This window comes from Frieseomelitta varia, unplaced genomic scaffold (assembly GCF_011392965.1).
Source record: "Frieseomelitta varia isolate USP_RPSP 00005682 unplaced genomic scaffold, Fvar_1.2 scaffold_380, whole genome shotgun sequence".
Lineage (NCBI taxonomy): Eukaryota > Metazoa > Arthropoda > Insecta > Hymenoptera > Apidae > Frieseomelitta > Frieseomelitta varia.
In genome coordinates, this window is record NW_025110124.1 from 293,584 (window position 1) to 310,788 (window position 17,205).

Sequence of the window (17,205 nt, forward strand, 5' to 3'; positions counted from 1 at the left end):
ATTTATGGACACTGAAATGCTAGCGCCGCGTAGCGGTAAAAAGGTGGAACTAATCTCTATTACTGTCCTTGTCACTCGCTATTGCTCTCCTTGTTTATCACCAGTTGTCTGTCCTTGTTGCACAATAGTGCACTCCTTGTCTATGACGTCACGTATATCTGTCCTTGTCGCACAGCATTGCCATCCTTGTCTAGATGGCAGCACTATCTGTAGACAAAGAGCATGCTATTGATGGCGCCACCTTGTCCAAAATGAAAATTTGAATTTTATTTATAAAAAAAAAACTAACTTAAAGAATTAATTTGTGAACTTTAGCGATTGTACTTTCCTAATTAGATCCTCGGCTTTAATTCTATGTCCCGTTTAACCCGGAAAACATGCAAGAACAAGTATTTTTTAAAATTTATGAATGCCAATGAAATTGTCAACAGATGGTGGCCTACCATGTTTAAAGCTACAATTTCAAATTCATTTGCAGAGGGAACTAATTGAGAAGATTGATATGCGAACCTTTGGAATTGCATCTTTCATTTTACACCCTCATTTTATTTATAACGAAAAAATTCCGTTAAATATAATGGAAATTAATATTTGAGGAATAAAAACACATTTAATTATGAAGAAGCACTACTTTATTATGTTGCAAGTTACTTCATAATTTGTTCATTAAATTAATACATTAATAAGGTATAATAATTATTAAGGTACAATTTAAGATATAACAATTAGTAATAACATTATTAATTAAATTAGTAAGATTTGGATTAATAAGACGTTTGATTTAGACCAGATCCAGATAAACCCTTATCAGCATTTCTTGAAAAACTCGTGTAACTACTGCGCCACATCTTAATTACATCCACCTCGTCCGCAATGCTTTACCTTTTCACCTTTACCACATCATATATACATTAATCGCTTGATTGTCACGCATTGTAAATATGAAACAAATGATAAAGTGACATCGGCACTCCTTACAAACATCATATAATTGCTTTGTTTGAAGTATGTATACATTTATTATACATTGAATATATGTTTGTTAAAGTAGATTCGTTTTACAAAGAGATCAGCATCTCTTAGGAGAATGTGTATCTACTGTGTCATTTGCTTTTATTATGCAATTCTTTTTTTTGGGTGTTAAAGCAGATTTACAATATAAAAGAATCAGCATCCCTTGATAGTAGAACTACCAACGACTAAAGCATAAAATTTCCATCAAAGACATTAAGGTGAAAGAAACAGAAAATCTTTATGATACTAATATATAGGGTGCACAAGCTTTTACTTATGTATTTATATCTCTATATATAATAAGTATGTATTATAATCTTCAAAAATACACTGTTTTGTATCTATAAAATATTCAAATAGTCGTTTTGGTCATTTTGATAGTTCTAATGTTAAGAAAATCACATTATAATTGCTGTGTCATGTCTTAGTTTCACCTTTGAACTCATCAATCACATAATACGAAAAGATTAGCATCCCCTAAGAGAATCGTATATGTATTGTCATCTTTTTTATTACAAAAAATCTTCCTTGGATATTGAAATAGATTTACAGTATAAAAAGGTCAGCATCCCTTGAAGAAAATCGTATACATTAATTATTGTGCTACGTCTCAACTAACAATAAGTTAACACGTATTCTTATTTTTAGAAAATGATGGAGTCGATCCCTTTTGCTGTTTGTTACCGTGAAAAAGTGTCTAAATATTTGCGGTTTTTTTTTCTATTCAGCAGCTATTTATCAGATTACCCGGATACTTTGTAATTTCTAATTATACGGACCTCATTGTATCCCATCTGCTCTATACAAATCATTGCAACAGGGGTGTCTCTACGCTTCATTCGCCTTTTTCTTCTCTCCCCACAAGAGTATCAATTACATTGTTGTAATAGAACACAGATCGATATCCCACGGATAATATGTTCTGGATTACGTGATATTTTCGAGTACCACCAGTCAGATCAGTGTTTGTCATCTCAAAATTTTCAACTATCCTCAACCGATGATCGTCGTCAAAACTCGTCGTCAGAACACTCTTCTACGCTTATGGTACGTTATTTTCATGTTTGTTCGCATTTCATGGAACATTTAATTTAACAATTTCTTACTTTAGTTACCTAGTTATAACAAGCTGTTGGAAGTTACGTTGAGACGTAAAGCGAAGTTCAATAATTAAAATTTTGCAACATTTTCCATGTCGATCCGATCGGATTTGAATATTCGTTGAAGGGGGCATTGAAATGAAGTCGTCTTGCGAAAGATTCTGAGAAGCTTCTGTCTGCAAAAGAGCGTAGAGAAGCAAGGTTGAAAGTCACTGTGTGCGGTAACATTGGCCCGGCAAGATAGCATCGTGTGTTCAACTATGCGTTTAATTCGAAACCGAGCTTCAACAGGCGCAACTTGCTAAAATTTGGGGTGGCCGCAGCGGCGTGGTGCTCGGAGAGCCATATATAAAGAGGATTTTATTAAGCGGCCGCAGTTCAAGTTCCGACATGAAATCGGTCAGGAAGCCGAAGGACTTTAGCATCGAGAGTATTTTGGCAGATGGATCCATGTTCCTTCGAAATGACCAGTCCAACAGGTCGTCACGATTCAGCGTCCCAAGATCTTGTAAAGTCGATCTTCAAGGAGGGAAGTTTGAGAGGAATTCTGAAACACCGTTTAAAATTAGTACCGGAGGAGGAAATGTTGCTGTGAACACGAGGATTAATTTTAAATCAATCAAGGGAAATCCTGCACCGACGAGCTGCGAAAGTGACACGCGAAATACGTATCTAAGAAACAATAAAAGTAACAAATTTAACGAAAAAGTTGAAGTTATTGCGGCAGAGAGGACTAAAGCGAATTTTAAAATAACTGATTCCGGTCGACACGACGAACGGGAATATTCCACACGTTTGCCAAGCACTGAAGAAAACGATATTGTCAATTGTTTCCATGAGGTTTCGAAGTTCGACACGGAGGAACCTAATTTCAGTGAAGTAAACTTAGACTCAGAAGTAACGATGCGCATTGCAAAAGAAGATACAATAAATTCTGAATGCTACGTTAAACTTAAAAAATTTGATATAAGCTACGAAGAAAGAAGTGAAAGTTACTGTAATGTTAAATTAAACGAGCAGCAAAACAGCATAGCGGATTTGAAAGGAGACCAAAGTGAACCATTGAAACAGGATCAGGAAGAAGAATTTGGCAATAAACGGTTTAAGCATCCAAATCACAATCATACTGATTTGTCAGAAAATAAAAGTAAAGACTCAATAATCAATTCCTATAAAAAATTGAAGAAAATAGAGAGTAAGTGTTCGTCGTTCGACAATAACAAAACAAAAGCGATAAAGGCTACAACAGAATTAGAATGGCTTCGATGTACGAGGTACAGGCCGCCGAAAATTCCTAGAAAGTCTACGATCGGGAAAAATAGACGAAAGCCAAGCCTTCATCCTCGGATACCATTTTCAACGTTTCAACTGGACTTTCTTGAGCAGCAATTTCGGCACAGCGCTTATCTCTCAAAAGACGACGTTTCGGAGATATCGAGTGTTTTAAACCTTCCTCCCAATAGGGTATTTTCAAAATTTATACAACGTTTATCGTTAATTTCTTTCTTGACGAGAGCGCAGAGATAGAGAACCTTTTTCTCTGACGCCAAACGAAAATTTTTCTACAATAACAATGCTGAAAAGAAAATGTAACATCTTCGAGTGTGTGTAACTTATTACTTTACTTTTTGCAATAACTAAAGAAACATTGAGTAAAATAATTGTCTTTTGAACTTGATTGACAACATTGACAATATCTTTTTTGGTGCAGCGCCAATCGAGATATATATTTTACTTAGGGTTGATAACTTATCGCAAGTTATAAAACATGTACATACAGCGTGTATATGTAATAACTCTGTGGAAGTACGTAGTAAATAATTTTGTGAGCAAACACGTTTTAAAGATAAACTTAAAAAAAAAGTGTCGAAGAACGTGGTACCATTATTTTCAGAAGTACATATCTCCTTTTATATGATATCAGTTATTGAATTTCAACGAAAGCTAAATTGTTTCAGATTATTTTGATTAATCAACGATTTGGCGTTGCACAGACAGAGATATTATCAATTAAGATCAAGAGTTCACCTTCTAAGAATTCAAGGTGGATCAGCACACGTTTAGTTTCTTCACGCACTTGCCACATTTTTCGATGGTTTATCGATTTCTTCGGCATAACAACTTTAGCTTTCTTCGATACAATTACATAATTAACAATTTTACGTACTTATTTTTCATCTAAAAAATGAAACAACAATTGAAATAGGTAATTAGAAAAAATCGAATGATTATCTCTAAAAATTATATGACGAATGGCTATTGATAGATAGTTTAATTAAGATAGAAAAGAAATTTCAAATATTCATTCACAGATACTATAAGTTCCATAAATATGACAAATTATAAGTAAATTTGAGCTCTGTAAATATAACTGATATTATCTTATAATAATCACTATTGCAATTTCATGATCAACGCTGATCTGTTTCAGATAAAGATTTGGTTTCAAAATCGACGTGCCAGGGAGCGACGTGAATTTTGTATTAATGCATAATAAAATACTTATTATATAATATGTATTAGTAGTGAGTATTTCTTTTCAAATTGTATAGTCTTTTTCAAAAATAAAATTCTTATATAATTGTGTAAAATTCTTTGGATACTACATTTCAAGATAACATAAATAAACAAGCTTAATATAGATAAACATATGACATGTGTATAATTAAACTGCAATTTCATCAGGAAATTCACGTTTTTATATAACTAAAGAAATGAGATTTATTTAAATGTAAGATGTACAGTTTATTCTGAATATTTTGTATTTTTTTCACAAATATAAAATAAACAAGAGACTAAAAAATTTAAATGTAATTTTAAGTTCATATTAGATAAATCCAGAAAGGGACATCAACAGATGAATGACTCTGTAAAGCTATTATTAAAATAAAATATAATGTTAAACGTACTTTGTATTATTAGATAATTAAAATACTAATTAAAATAAAATTTTAATATAAATTTTTTATATTTTTTTTAAATTTTAAATACAAAAATTAAATCAACAGTAATCTCATACACATAGAACCATGCAAGATGTTATAAAACAGTATATAACAATATCTCATAAAATGTAAATGTTCACATTTTAGGTTATATTCATTATACACGTATACATTAAAAAAATGAACAATTTAAAATGTATAATATTAACATATGAAATATAAATTCTGCGGTTAACTAAACTAAAGTAACTAATGACGTAAATTACCTAAATTACAGTAAGTAATAACATAAATGCTGTATCAATACAAATCATTATCACACATATTTTCTAACTTTCCGTTGAATTACTTTGTGATATTTGTAAACAGATGTATCAAAATTTGTTCAATCAACCAAATTTTTCATTAAATTAATTGTAAACTTCTCAATCAAAGAATGCTTTTACTCGAACAATCGAGACACTACTTCCTTCTCTCTCTACCTCCAAAAAAATTTTTTCTTCGATCACTTTGTATCATCAATACTGTTATCCGTATTTAGCCACGTCGAGTTGCGTTTTTTAATGATGAAAATCTTCGTGCCATTCTGAAATTAATATCACGCGGCTCTATAATTATCCTACACTTCAGTTTTACTGAATTTCTACGATTTCCAGGCTCCCTCTCAGATGTCGCTTTATTCGGCGGGGAGATATAAGCTGGGCTCTCCTACCAGTCTATGTTTCAGCAGTTGCGCGGTGGTTCCCGAAACGTGTGTGTGCCTGCGCGCGTAATTCGTTCGGTCGCTCCGGGAATTGCGGTTGTTTTTCATATTAAAAAAAAAAAACGGAAGAAAAAAAAAGAGAATGCAGCGTTCAGTTCAGCAAGCAAACGGCGACGGTATCCTTGCGTCACCGAGGAAGAAGCAACGCGTGTCAAGCGTTAACGCGGCTAAAGTGACTGTCGTTCTCGGAGCGCAGTGGGGTGACGAGGGTAAAGGCAAGGTCGTCGATATGCTCGCGATGGATGCTGACGTCGTCTGCAGGTGTCAGGTGAGTCCGCCATCTTTGCGTTTTCGTCCGCCTTTTTTTCTGCGCCCCGGTGGACGCAAATCCGTAACACGTTTCAGCTTGGCGGAAAAGCTCATCTTGCGCCCTTTTGCGAGGTTCAGCATCTCACGATGTTATGTCGAAGTCAATCGGTGCACACGTTTCCCCTTCTCACATTTTCAATCAAGAGACAAAGATTTTTCTCTCTTCCCTCCATAGTTTTCATGTGTGTCACATGATTACTAGTCTCTTCTCCTTTTCTTACATCGCTGTGCTCTCTCTCTCTCTCTCTCTCTCTCTCTCTCTCTCTCTCTCTCTCTCTCTCTCTCATGTGTACAAATTAAAGTATACATTTCCACAACGTGGCTTCAGAGCATGAGGGAAAGATGTATGTAATTCGTAAGAATGAAACGTAATCGTCACATGGTTTAATATTCTATATTTTCGAAATGATTTTGGCACATCCGCACACGCGAAGGCTGTAAAGCGAAATAATTGTGCAATTACAAATTTTCCTGCTGCAACAACTTCGCGAAGCTGCGTGAATATTGAAGTTTGCATATCGAACAGATTCGTTGAATATTTAATAAATCTAACGTCGGTTACATAAAACCAACATGTTTTTATTTCGTCTTTAAAGCGTTTACTATATGTACAAGAACACATGTAACTGTCTAATCGCAGTGAGACATTTCATTTACAAGTGTTTTATTTACTTTGAGTGCGTCAAATGAACGTAAATTGGATGAAACTTTGTTTGAACTACCATGAATTGCCACAAGTATTAAATTTTGTAAAGCATTCAGTGTTCTTTAATAATTCCAAATACTATCATTCATGTAGCGTAGCTGATATAATTTTAAAAATAATTGTTATGACTCTATATTATGTTTAGTTATCCTTCTTTTATCCATTGGGCATTGTTATTGATCAGAGATTTTTTTATTAAAAGAGTGAATATAAATTTATTTTTTAGGATAAAGAGATAGATCTGTTTTTAATTTTATTGCAAGAGAGAGAAAAAAAAGTTATTATTTTATTTTTTGGCATATAGAACAAAAAGAAGTAAAATTTCTGTGTGACAGCCAACATATTTATACTACTTTAATCAAAAATAAAGTAACACGATGATATTATTTTTTAGTTGTTTGCAATTGTTAATAAATATTGTTTCATATGTCAAAATAAGCCAAGTGATGAAACAATATTGTTTTAATTAGAAATCAAATTTATTTCTAATCATATTTCTTAAACTTCTAATTGGCAGTCATTCAATTCTGCCATTTCACGCCAATTGACATATGCCATTTTGCATTATTTTATTTATAGTGGATTCTGTTTAATAAGTAGCAATCATCAATATACTGTGCTGATAATTTTTTTTTATATTTGCATAATATCAAACGTACGTCATTGCTTTTGTCAATTCATGCTATTTTAAACGTTTATTTCACTTAGAACGTACATAGAAATTACTTATGTAGTTGCTTTTTTTCTGATGTAAAAATAAAATGATGCTCAGGACCATTATTCTTGACAAGCATCCAAATATTAGTTATTAGTTATTCATGTACAATATTCATATATTAGTTATTCAACATTTCAATATTTTAATCTTCTTGCTTTATTATTCATGAAATATAAAGTTTGAATTTTCCAAATCTTACAGTTATTTCTAAAATTTCAGGAAGTTATCTTTTTCAGACACCTTTTTTCCAATTCAAGATAAATAGACCTTCATTCATGAAAATTATCATTTATCAGCAACATGATATAATTATGAGGAAGTCTTGTTATTTCTTTATTTCCGATCATCCATTATGCATAGAATGTTGTCTATTATGAATTATATAGGCTTTGTCTTTGAACCAGTGATGATATCTTTGACTCCAGTGGATGAGTCTATAGATCTTTATGTGCAAATTGCATATGGAGTCTACTTGATTGATTTCATGTGTATGTAGGAATATCTGACAGGATGTATTCTTGAAAATTGGTTTTTGATAGTAACTCATACCCAGGATTTTTCTTATAAAGTTCTCCAGTTTTTTTCTTAAAATAACTAATACAGATAAATTTTTTTTCGTGCTAATACGGAGACAAATCATAAAGATCATAGAGATAGCAATATTGTGCTAATGTATAGTATACATGATGATGAAACATACGAGAATGGGTATGAAATATCACTGATAAGAAAACCTGTTGGATTATTTTTTGCTAGCGTGTACATTCTTTTAACGTTCAATCTTGCGTTCTATCCAACAATGTAATTTGAAGAACTAATATTTTCAAAGCTTTATTATTTCTCAAGCATATTACTTTCTGTTTTAAAATTTTAAAATTGAAGTAATAATTCTGAATTTTTTTTTGAGACAATATTTTACTGCCAGATATTTTCAATCTGTTATATTATATTCTATTATATTCTTGGATTAGACATTAGTATCTTATTTAATAATTTTATCCAAGATTTTTGCAAAACGTTAAATCAATCATGAAATTATGTTGTTTTCATTCTGTTTTTCCCTTAAAACATACTCCATTAATAGCATTTTGTTTTGTCTGAAAGTTTCTGTATTATAATTTTTATGGCGTTTTTGACAAAAGGTTTATTTCATCGGTACTATTAAAAATGCAAGTATAAAAAGAAATACGAACGACACGTTTGAATATACTATTATGTAGATGTATGTGCATCGGCAATTACAGAGTTACATAAGTGTCGCGTATTCCTGTAGAATTCTAGTTATTAATTTTGATTAGATATGTGTAGTGTATGGTTCTCGATGAACTGTAATCTTAGTTATTAACCTTGCCAGGTCCTTGAAATGAATTTCTAACTCGATCATATTTCTCTGCTGTTAAACAATTTGTTAAGTTTGAAGAAAATCGCAGATTTTTTTTTCATTCTTGTGAATGTTAGAAGATTAGGGGCCATTAAAGATTTCATGAAAATATACAATGGTTGTTTAGTCACGCTCAGTTATTCAAATGCTAAATAGAAAATTCCCTAATTATTGAATAGGAGATGTCATTCAATTTTTATCTTTGGAAAAAACAGTAGTAACTCATCACTTTGGAAGATATGAAAAAATTTAAGGGCGTCACGTCAAAAAAAAAAAAAAAAATATTACAAAATTCGTGATTTACTTATTTTTAAACAGTACTAATAATGTTAATATAGAATTGATTACTACTAACAATGAGAATCTTTGATATTGGAGTAACATTTACATTTGAATTAGAATTAGTAATAAATAAGTTATATAACTATGTAACAAGGATAAGGTGAGAGATAATAATGGATTTAACAACAGAAAAGAAAATCACTTGAGAATAGATAAAAACAAAATAATATTGATAACTTATCGTTTAAAAAGAGAAAGTGTTTATTGTTGCAATAAATATTATTTACAAGAAGTACAATAAATTAAAATGTACAAAGATAATTAAATAACGATTAAAATACAGTGAGACTTTTACACGACATAGATACATTATGTTTGCATTGATTATAAATAAAAAGAAAAAAAAAAAGAATACTTAAAGTATATCATATATACGATTACATAGAAATAGATTATTTAATGAAAAAAAAAAAACACGGAAAGAAAAAAAAATAAAAATTATAAACTCCCCGACGGGGAATCGAACCCCGGTCTTCCGCGTGACAGGCGGAGATACTAACCACTATACTATCGAGGATTGGTACGAGTCTCTTTGCTATTTTGTACCGTGATGGATAATAGATTCCAGTCTTGCTCTATGATTTGGTTGTTTCATTTTATTTTGAAAATGTCAGTATTTTTTAATGCTTCTACTCGAGTTATGATTTGGTAGCTTATATGTGAAGCTGTCGTTTCGAGACTGTCAAATTTTATATTCTTTTTCTTTTATTTCGGTTTTGGGTGGAGTGGATAAAGCTAAGTAATACTCGGAGTGATTGCCCGATTGTCGTCGTTCGCAGTTCAAGGAAGAGGAAACGTTAGCACTCGAGGATGCCGTAAATTGAATCCTTTTCGATACTGTGAATGGAGTAGAGAATTTAACGAATTTTGCAGTTACAACCGGTGGAGTATTTCAGCACTACAAATGTATAAAACTCTTTATATCACAATATAATTTTCGTATTTGAGATTCTTTATTTCATATTGATTAAAAAAGTTCAACATCCAATTATTGGTCATTGGAATTTTTGTTCTATTTATTTGCTCGCAAGGCTCTTTCTTCTCTATATTTTTCATTTCTTCTTCGAGTTATCATTATTTCCGGTAGTTCCTTGTAGTATTTATTTGCCGCTTGATTGTTGGTTTTTTAATTTCTTTCTCTCTTTTTTTTTTTTTTTTTGAAGGGTGAAACGTTCTCTATCGTCTTATCTTATAATCCTGTTTTTGTAGAAACCACACATTGTACATCTATTTCGAACGTACGTAAATGTTATGAAAACATGTAAACGTAACATGGTACGAAGTTCTCGGATCGCTTAACAGGTAGTTTAAACACCTTAATGTTTGATCGATTACACGACCTTGTACTTTATTTACTGTATGATGAGTTGAAACACGAGATAAATGAAAGTTGCGACAAATGAAAGTAAAGTCAAATATGCGACGTCTCTTTTTAAAGTCGAAGAAAATATTAGGAAGAATTTTCCAGTTTAAATACCTAGTTTATAGCAATATCTTCTAGTGAAGAGATAAATTGATAAAAATTGTGATTACTAAATCACAATTTAAATTGTGATGTTTAATGTTTACGTATTTAATAACGAGTGTTTAATGTAATACATATTTCGTCTCATGTATATAGAGATCTCTTTCTTCATAACCTTTTGACCCTTTGGAGAATCATATACACGCGCTTCAATGAAATTATTGTTCCGTGTAATACGATGCGGCGTTATTTTGCAACAAAACTGGTTTCTGTTTAGGAACGAGCTCGTCACTTTTTACAGCAGATTTTCCGTACAGCAAACGATAGTAGCGATAATAGATAACTAAATAAATATATAATATAGATAATATATTATATAATATATAATATAGATAATATATTATATAATATGTAATATAGATAATATTTAAATAGATAATAAAAAGAGAAGGCGATTTTTTTGAATTTAATATTTTAGAAATCTCAAACGTATGCCGAATCAAATTATATCAAGCAAATTTCCTTTCGATTTGTTCAAGGTGCAAGGTTCGGATCGATCGGCACCTTGTAGTGTCAATTTTCCAATTAACAATGCTCTCTCAACTTTTGAATCGTTAACGGATCAAGTAGTTTAAAGCTAGTTTAAATCTCATTAAAAGGATTATGTGTAGGATTTCTTTTTTCGTTTCTTCATTTAATCTCTCGATCATTTCCCGAAATCGAAATCGCTAGATGACGATAATCTGACACCCCGCTATTTCTCGAATTACGCAATCTGTAATTTAATTAATTCATTCCCGACGATGTTTGCGAGAAATGTTTCGGAATTTCGAAATCAAATTGTTCGCCTTACGATCAGTATCGCCGACGCAATTGTTGAAAAATCGAGTAAGCTTAACAGCTTTCTCTCTGATCGGCCGTTGGAATTATCTAAAGAAGAAGAAGAAGAAGAAAAAAGTATTTACATTGGAGCAAAAGAAGAATTTTAATTTTGCAGGGAGGAAGCAATGCCGGGCATACTGTAGTAGTAGACGGTGCGGAGTTCCACTTCCATCTTCTGCCCAGTGGAATAATCAATCCTAGATGTACTTCGCTTATAGGTAATTATTTTTCGATTATGATGGCCCTTAATAAAATACCAGTAATGTTAAATTAAATTCGCTGATTCTACGAAGAAAAGAAGAAGAAAGCAAGAAAGGGGGAAAAAGACTGAGCATCTACGCAATTGTTTTGAAAGGTCAACAGTATTTTTCTCGCATGCTACAATTTTTGATTAACCTTGGAACTAAAAAAACTGGTCCTCGATCGCCCTCGTTGAAATCTATTCTTTGGTTTAACCATTACCTCGAAAATGAAAAGCCAATTTATTAGTTGTTATTTAACCTCTTGCGCTGGAATGACGTGCCACTCAAGTCGAGAATTTTTCGCCCCGAAATTGCAATGTTCTCTCAGTTTTAGGTATATTCAAGTATAATCCGGGCAAAACAAATAATAAATTTATTATACTTCTCAGTAATTTCTATCCAGTGATATCGTATCGACGAGTTCAAAGAGAAAGCGACGAATTATTGGATACGGTTCGGTCACTCGTTATGGTCCGCAATCAGTTGGCCAGCGCCAAGTGGTTAATATTTTTCTTGCAATATCTTCGTAAAACATTTTTCTTTATTTTTTTACTCGGGATGTGCTTGCATTATATTGCGGAAGAAATCTGAGATATCCAATATATATCTATATACGTACCACAAGTAATGATTACTTAAAATTTTAATGATTATTTAATCTTTGAAAATTTTGGTCTTTGAAAATTTTGGTCTTTGAAATATTTTCACTCGGTTCTTTTTTTTTTTTTAGTGGGGGAGGGGGGAAGGATGAGAAGATTGCTCTAGATATTAAAATTGAGTTGATTTCATTGTTCGTGCTGAAATGTTTGACGTTTAAACGCCAGGCTTATCATAACCATACCAGGAATACCGATAATACGGTATTCCACGTTATCGTCAATTATGGAATTTTATCTTCTCACAGTTCCGGCGACTTCAAACCTCTTAGACAACGAAGATCTATGATCTATTTTAGAAACGCATCTTCCAATAATTCCGACATCCACTGGGCGATCCTTATAGAGTATCTCGTACCAAACACAAAAGCAGAGGAATTGTTCCATTTCTCTCACTTTCGACATTTACTTTGCTGATAGATTGATTCCACAATGAGCGAAGAAAAAGCACACAAATTACTTTTATATCCACGTACCGGAAACGGTACCAAAATTTGGCACTCACTTGAAAATGGCTCGGCATGGCACGCGTTAACTTGGTTATTTTTTGTTTTAAAAAGAGATAATGCCTCAAAAAATCCACAAATGAATAGCGCTGCAAAAAGATTATTTAAAGACTCGTATTCGTGTGGCGTGTAGAAACGTTTCTTGAAGATACGTTACATGACCGACGTTGATGACATATAAAGCTTTTATATTTTTATAAATGAATCCTCTTCACTGTTGCGTGAAGTGGTATTCAAAAGTCAAGGACGTAAGAGGGCTATAGCCTCAAGCACACACAAGCAAAGGGTCGTACGTTTTAACGGCGAAAAGCAAATGCCCGAAGCGGTGAAAAAGCTGTACGTAATTTTAAAAGATCAACTTTATATTTAGTGATGCCGTATTTGATATTTTTAGTAAGTGAGTCAACTACATATAAGCAGAACTCAGTTATGTTAGTCTATGCTTAGTCACGTTTATAATGCAATTATTGCTCGTTAAATATATATATATATATATATATATATATGTATATAACCGCTGTCAGAATGCTTTTAACGCAATAAATAACGTATAAGCGCATTTAGGGATTAAATGATGATAAAAAATGTACCATCTTCCTTTATACCGTATCGTACCGACGTAAATCACTTTACGATCGATCTATTAGCGCAGAACGATAGTAAAACACTTTGAGGTGATCATCTGATAATGGCTCGCCGTTCGTAGATTCTAGAGTACACACAGAAATCTGAATCCAAAAGCGAGATTATATTTTACGCCGGGAGCATTGTGCAACAATGATTGTAATACCATACTGTTATGAATTTTTCTTCAGGAAATGGGGTAGTAATACATCTGCCAGGTCTTTTCGAGGAGCTAGAAAGCAATGAAGCGAAAGGTTTGAAAAATTGGCAGGAACGATTGATAATTTCCGATCGTGCGCACATGGTGTTTGATTTTCACCAGCAAGTTGATGGCCTCCAGGAATTAGAAAAAGGCACACAGTCACTCGGCACTACCAAAAAGGGGATCGGGCCGACGTATTCGTGCAAAGCTGCGAGGAATGGGCTTAGAATCGGTGATCTCCTCGGTGACTTCGACAAGTTCTCGCAGAAGTTTGACACGCTGGTTACCTCGTACCAGAAAATGTTCCCGGCGCTTCAGGTCGACGTGAAAGCAGAGCTTCAGCGGTACAAAGAGTACGGTATCTTTATTCGTTTCTCATGGCCGTGATTGATTTGTATATTAGTATCGAAAAGTATCCAGTCACTTGTGAGAAATGATACAACTGTTTTTCGTTTGTTCTCAGGTACGCTGAAAGGATAAGACCGTTGGTAAAAGAAACAGTTCAGTATTTACATCAAGCATTACGCGAGGGGAAGAAAGTATTAGTAGAGGGTGCAAATGCAGCGATGCTAGACATAGACTTCGGTACATATCCCTACGTCACGAGTTCTAACTGCAGTATAGGTGGTGTTTGTACCGGTCTTGGATTACCACCGTCTTACATTGGGGACGTTGTCGGCGTTGTTAAAGCATATACCACAAGGGTTGGCGATGGTCCATTCCCCACTGAACTTTTAGATGCTACAGGCGAGCTTTTACAAAAGAGAGGGCACGAATTTGGTGTCACGACGAATAGGAAGAGGCGTTGCGGTTGGCTGGACTTAACTCTTCTTAAGTTCACCGCAATGGTTAACGGGTAAGGGTAACGCTTCTGCAATGGTGACGATTGCGTATATTTATTTGTACTTTCATGAATATAATTTATGCGACGTTTATTTTACAGGTACACGTCGATATGTTTAACAAAACTAGACATTCTAGATACACTTCCGAAAATTCGAATCGGTGTAGGTTATCGATTAAATGGAAAAGAAATTGACTATTTTCCAAGTAGCACCTCCGATTTAGCAAAAGTAGAAGTAGTTTATGAAACCCTCGACGGTTGGCAATCAACGACAGAGGGCGTACGTTCCCTGGAAAAATTACCTCCTAACGCAAAAAAGTATATACAATTAATAGAAGAGCATCTTGGCGTGCCAGGTAATATAAATTTAAGAACTTGTAGGCCTCTTCTACATTTTTTCCCCGAAATTAACAATTATTATTTCAGTTAAATGGATTGGAGTGGGAGCAGGCCGTGAAAGTGTAATTGCACTTTGACGTTACAAATATTGGTTGCAGCGATGGAAATATATTTATTTGTGTAGGATCAGTGGATTGAGCGAATGAACGTGTGAAGTCTTTAATAAATAAAGTGGATATATTTAACAGTTCTTTACAATCACGACGATTAACATAACGCAACGACTTTAATACAATAACACGATTCATTTGATCACATTCTTAAAGACATTTTACATGCACGTTCCTTAACACTGACAGCCAAATCTTTACGTAGACTCATGCGTGTCTCGCGTACGGTTTTGGAATCGCTCTTCACTCGTAATCAGATTTAAGTATTCGATATTTAAAATAATCATTCATCCTCCACAGGTAATTATGAATTTCATCATGTTTACATGTCAATCGTAATTGATCTTGTGGTTTCACATAATTCATCACTATTAAACTGCTGGAAACATTCATGAGTCTCTATCTTATATACAATAACATTATTGGTTCATAATTCTTTGGTTGTCATTATTATGAATGATTCTAAAATCTTGGACCAGATTTTCGTCCTAATTTTAATTGAATTTTTTGTATTGCAATTGTTATTCAATATATATATCCAATATCTTTTCCCCTTTTTTTATTGTAAATTTTCTTATTTTGTTTGTGTATCTCTAAAATCATTTCTTTTCAATCATTTCACTTTGCCTTCAATTCATCACATTATTTCACTTTTCCTTCAATTCATCAAATTACCTTAATATGTTTTTACTTACTCTTACATTCGAATGACCTGTATTTCTATTTGGCGTGAACTTTAAGATTCTTTGTGCCAAACTTAAATACGTATGTTATTGTTGTTAATTTATTACTTATTCTACGTGGCTCTTAGAATAGCTTTGGAAAGCGCCAGATTGCGATTTCTTGCTTTTTTAAATAAATTATAAGTTTTGTCAAATCAGTTGCAGTAATATTCACGCACAAATCTCTTTTGTTCATTGTGAGCACAAACGCTTGAGTACAATTTTCAATATATTGAAACTGTCAGCATCATCTAAACTTTCAGTTTATACTTAATTATTATTATTATTTTTTTTTTGTCTATCACAGTGTTAGTAAATAGAATCGATATAATCAAAGAAATCTAATGCATCTGCAATTATAGTAGTACTAAATTGCTGCGCTGACTATAGTTGCACTGTTAATTGCTGCATTTGTCAATACTGTACGTTTCCAACTCACAACTTTTTGTAATATCTTCTCTCATGGTGTTCTGTTGCTTGAACCATGAATAATATCGTCACCAGCGATTGCCATCAAATTTAACACACACTCGAATTTGCATCTAATTGAACACAATTTTGCAGTATTCACAGGGTCTGTTTTTCGACGTATATTTATACTCTACATTTGTATGGTCACTTGTATGATCCACTGTATCTTCAATGGAACATACTAAGCAACCCGAACGAGTCTCCCAATTTTGTAAAATCAGCAGAATAAACGTGTGAAGACTTCAATGTAACACAGCAATAATGGTTCTTTTGTTTTCTAATTTCTATTCTTGAAGACTTTACACGTACAATGCACATTTTTATTATGGACAGCTAAATCTTTACTCATCCGGTCATGTATATACTCGAAATTGATCTTTATTCGTAACCAATACTCTGAATTAATCATTTAATGTTTTACTCTGTTCTCAATTATTCATTATCCGTTCTATATCTGCAAATTATGTCCCATCCACAATTATCATACCTTACATTTGATCCATTCGGTTTGTTATTCTTTTGACAATAAATTTAGTTTGTCAAAAGAGTTGATGAAACAAGCGCACAGAGAATAAATGACAAAGAAATTTATAGTATTAAGCTTTTGAATTTTAGTAGTATATAACATTGAAAGAAGAGAACAGAGAAGTCTCATTTTTTCAAGTTCCTTCTCCTTATTGGATAATTCATGTTATCCATTGTTTGAATGTAAAATAAGAAATGTTAATAAAAATGTATTTATTTGAAAATTGTACGTGTTTAATATCCGATTTTTATATTGTATATCGTTAAATTTATTAATAT

The 17,205-nt window shown here is 32.8% G+C and overlaps 2 protein-coding genes and 1 non-coding gene across 3 annotated transcripts; 2 read left to right on the forward strand and 1 right to left on the reverse strand.

The window, feature by feature from the left end:
• The first annotated feature begins 2,147 nt into the window (after nucleotides 1–2,147).
• On the forward strand, nucleotides 2,148–4,608 carry LOC122531261 (homeobox protein engrailed-like SMOX-2). Its single transcript, XM_043659045.1, has 2 exons — nucleotides 2,148–3,578; nucleotides 4,546–4,608. The coding sequence occupies exons 1-2, from the start codon at nucleotides 2,505–2,507 to the stop codon at nucleotides 4,606–4,608; spliced, it is 1,137 nt and encodes a 378-aa protein (XP_043514980.1). The 5' UTR covers nucleotides 2,148–2,504.
• A 1,166-nt stretch (nucleotides 4,609–5,774) lies between these two features.
• On the forward strand, nucleotides 5,775–16,660 carry LOC122531265 (adenylosuccinate synthetase). The gene is made up of 6 exons (XM_043659060.1): nucleotides 5,775–6,090; nucleotides 11,741–11,843; nucleotides 13,845–14,208; nucleotides 14,319–14,711; nucleotides 14,799–15,055; nucleotides 15,126–16,660. Exons 1-6 carry the CDS (start codon nucleotides 5,905–5,907, stop codon nucleotides 15,173–15,175), a joined length of 1,353 nt encoding a protein of 450 aa, XP_043514995.1. The 5' UTR covers nucleotides 5,775–5,904; the 3' UTR covers nucleotides 15,176–16,660.
• Nucleotides 9,724–9,795, reverse strand: Trnad-guc. Its single transcript has one exon. It is a non-coding gene; the product is annotated as a tRNA-Asp (tRNA).
• Nucleotides 16,661–17,205: the final 545 nt, after the last annotated feature.

Bases quoted from the DNA above. Each gene is read 5' to 3' on its own strand.
- LOC122531261 (XM_043659045.1), top strand. From the start codon at position 2,505: ATGAAATCGGTCAGGAAGCCGAAGGACTTTAGCATCGAGAGTATTTTG. The intron at 3,579-4,545 runs GTATTTTCAAAA...GATCTGTTTCAG, and splicing joins TAAACCTTCCTCCCAATAGG to ATAAAGATTTGGTTTCAAAA.
- LOC122531265 (XM_043659060.1), top strand. From the start codon at position 5,905: ATGCAGCGTTCAGTTCAGCAAGCAAACGGCGACGGTATCCTTGCGTCA. The intron at 6,091-11,740 runs GTGAGTCCGCCA...TTAATTTTGCAG, and splicing joins ACGTCGTCTGCAGGTGTCAG to GGAGGAAGCAATGCCGGGCA. The intron at 11,844-13,844 runs GTAATTATTTTT...ATTTTTCTTCAG, and splicing joins TAGATGTACTTCGCTTATAG to GAAATGGGGTAGTAATACAT.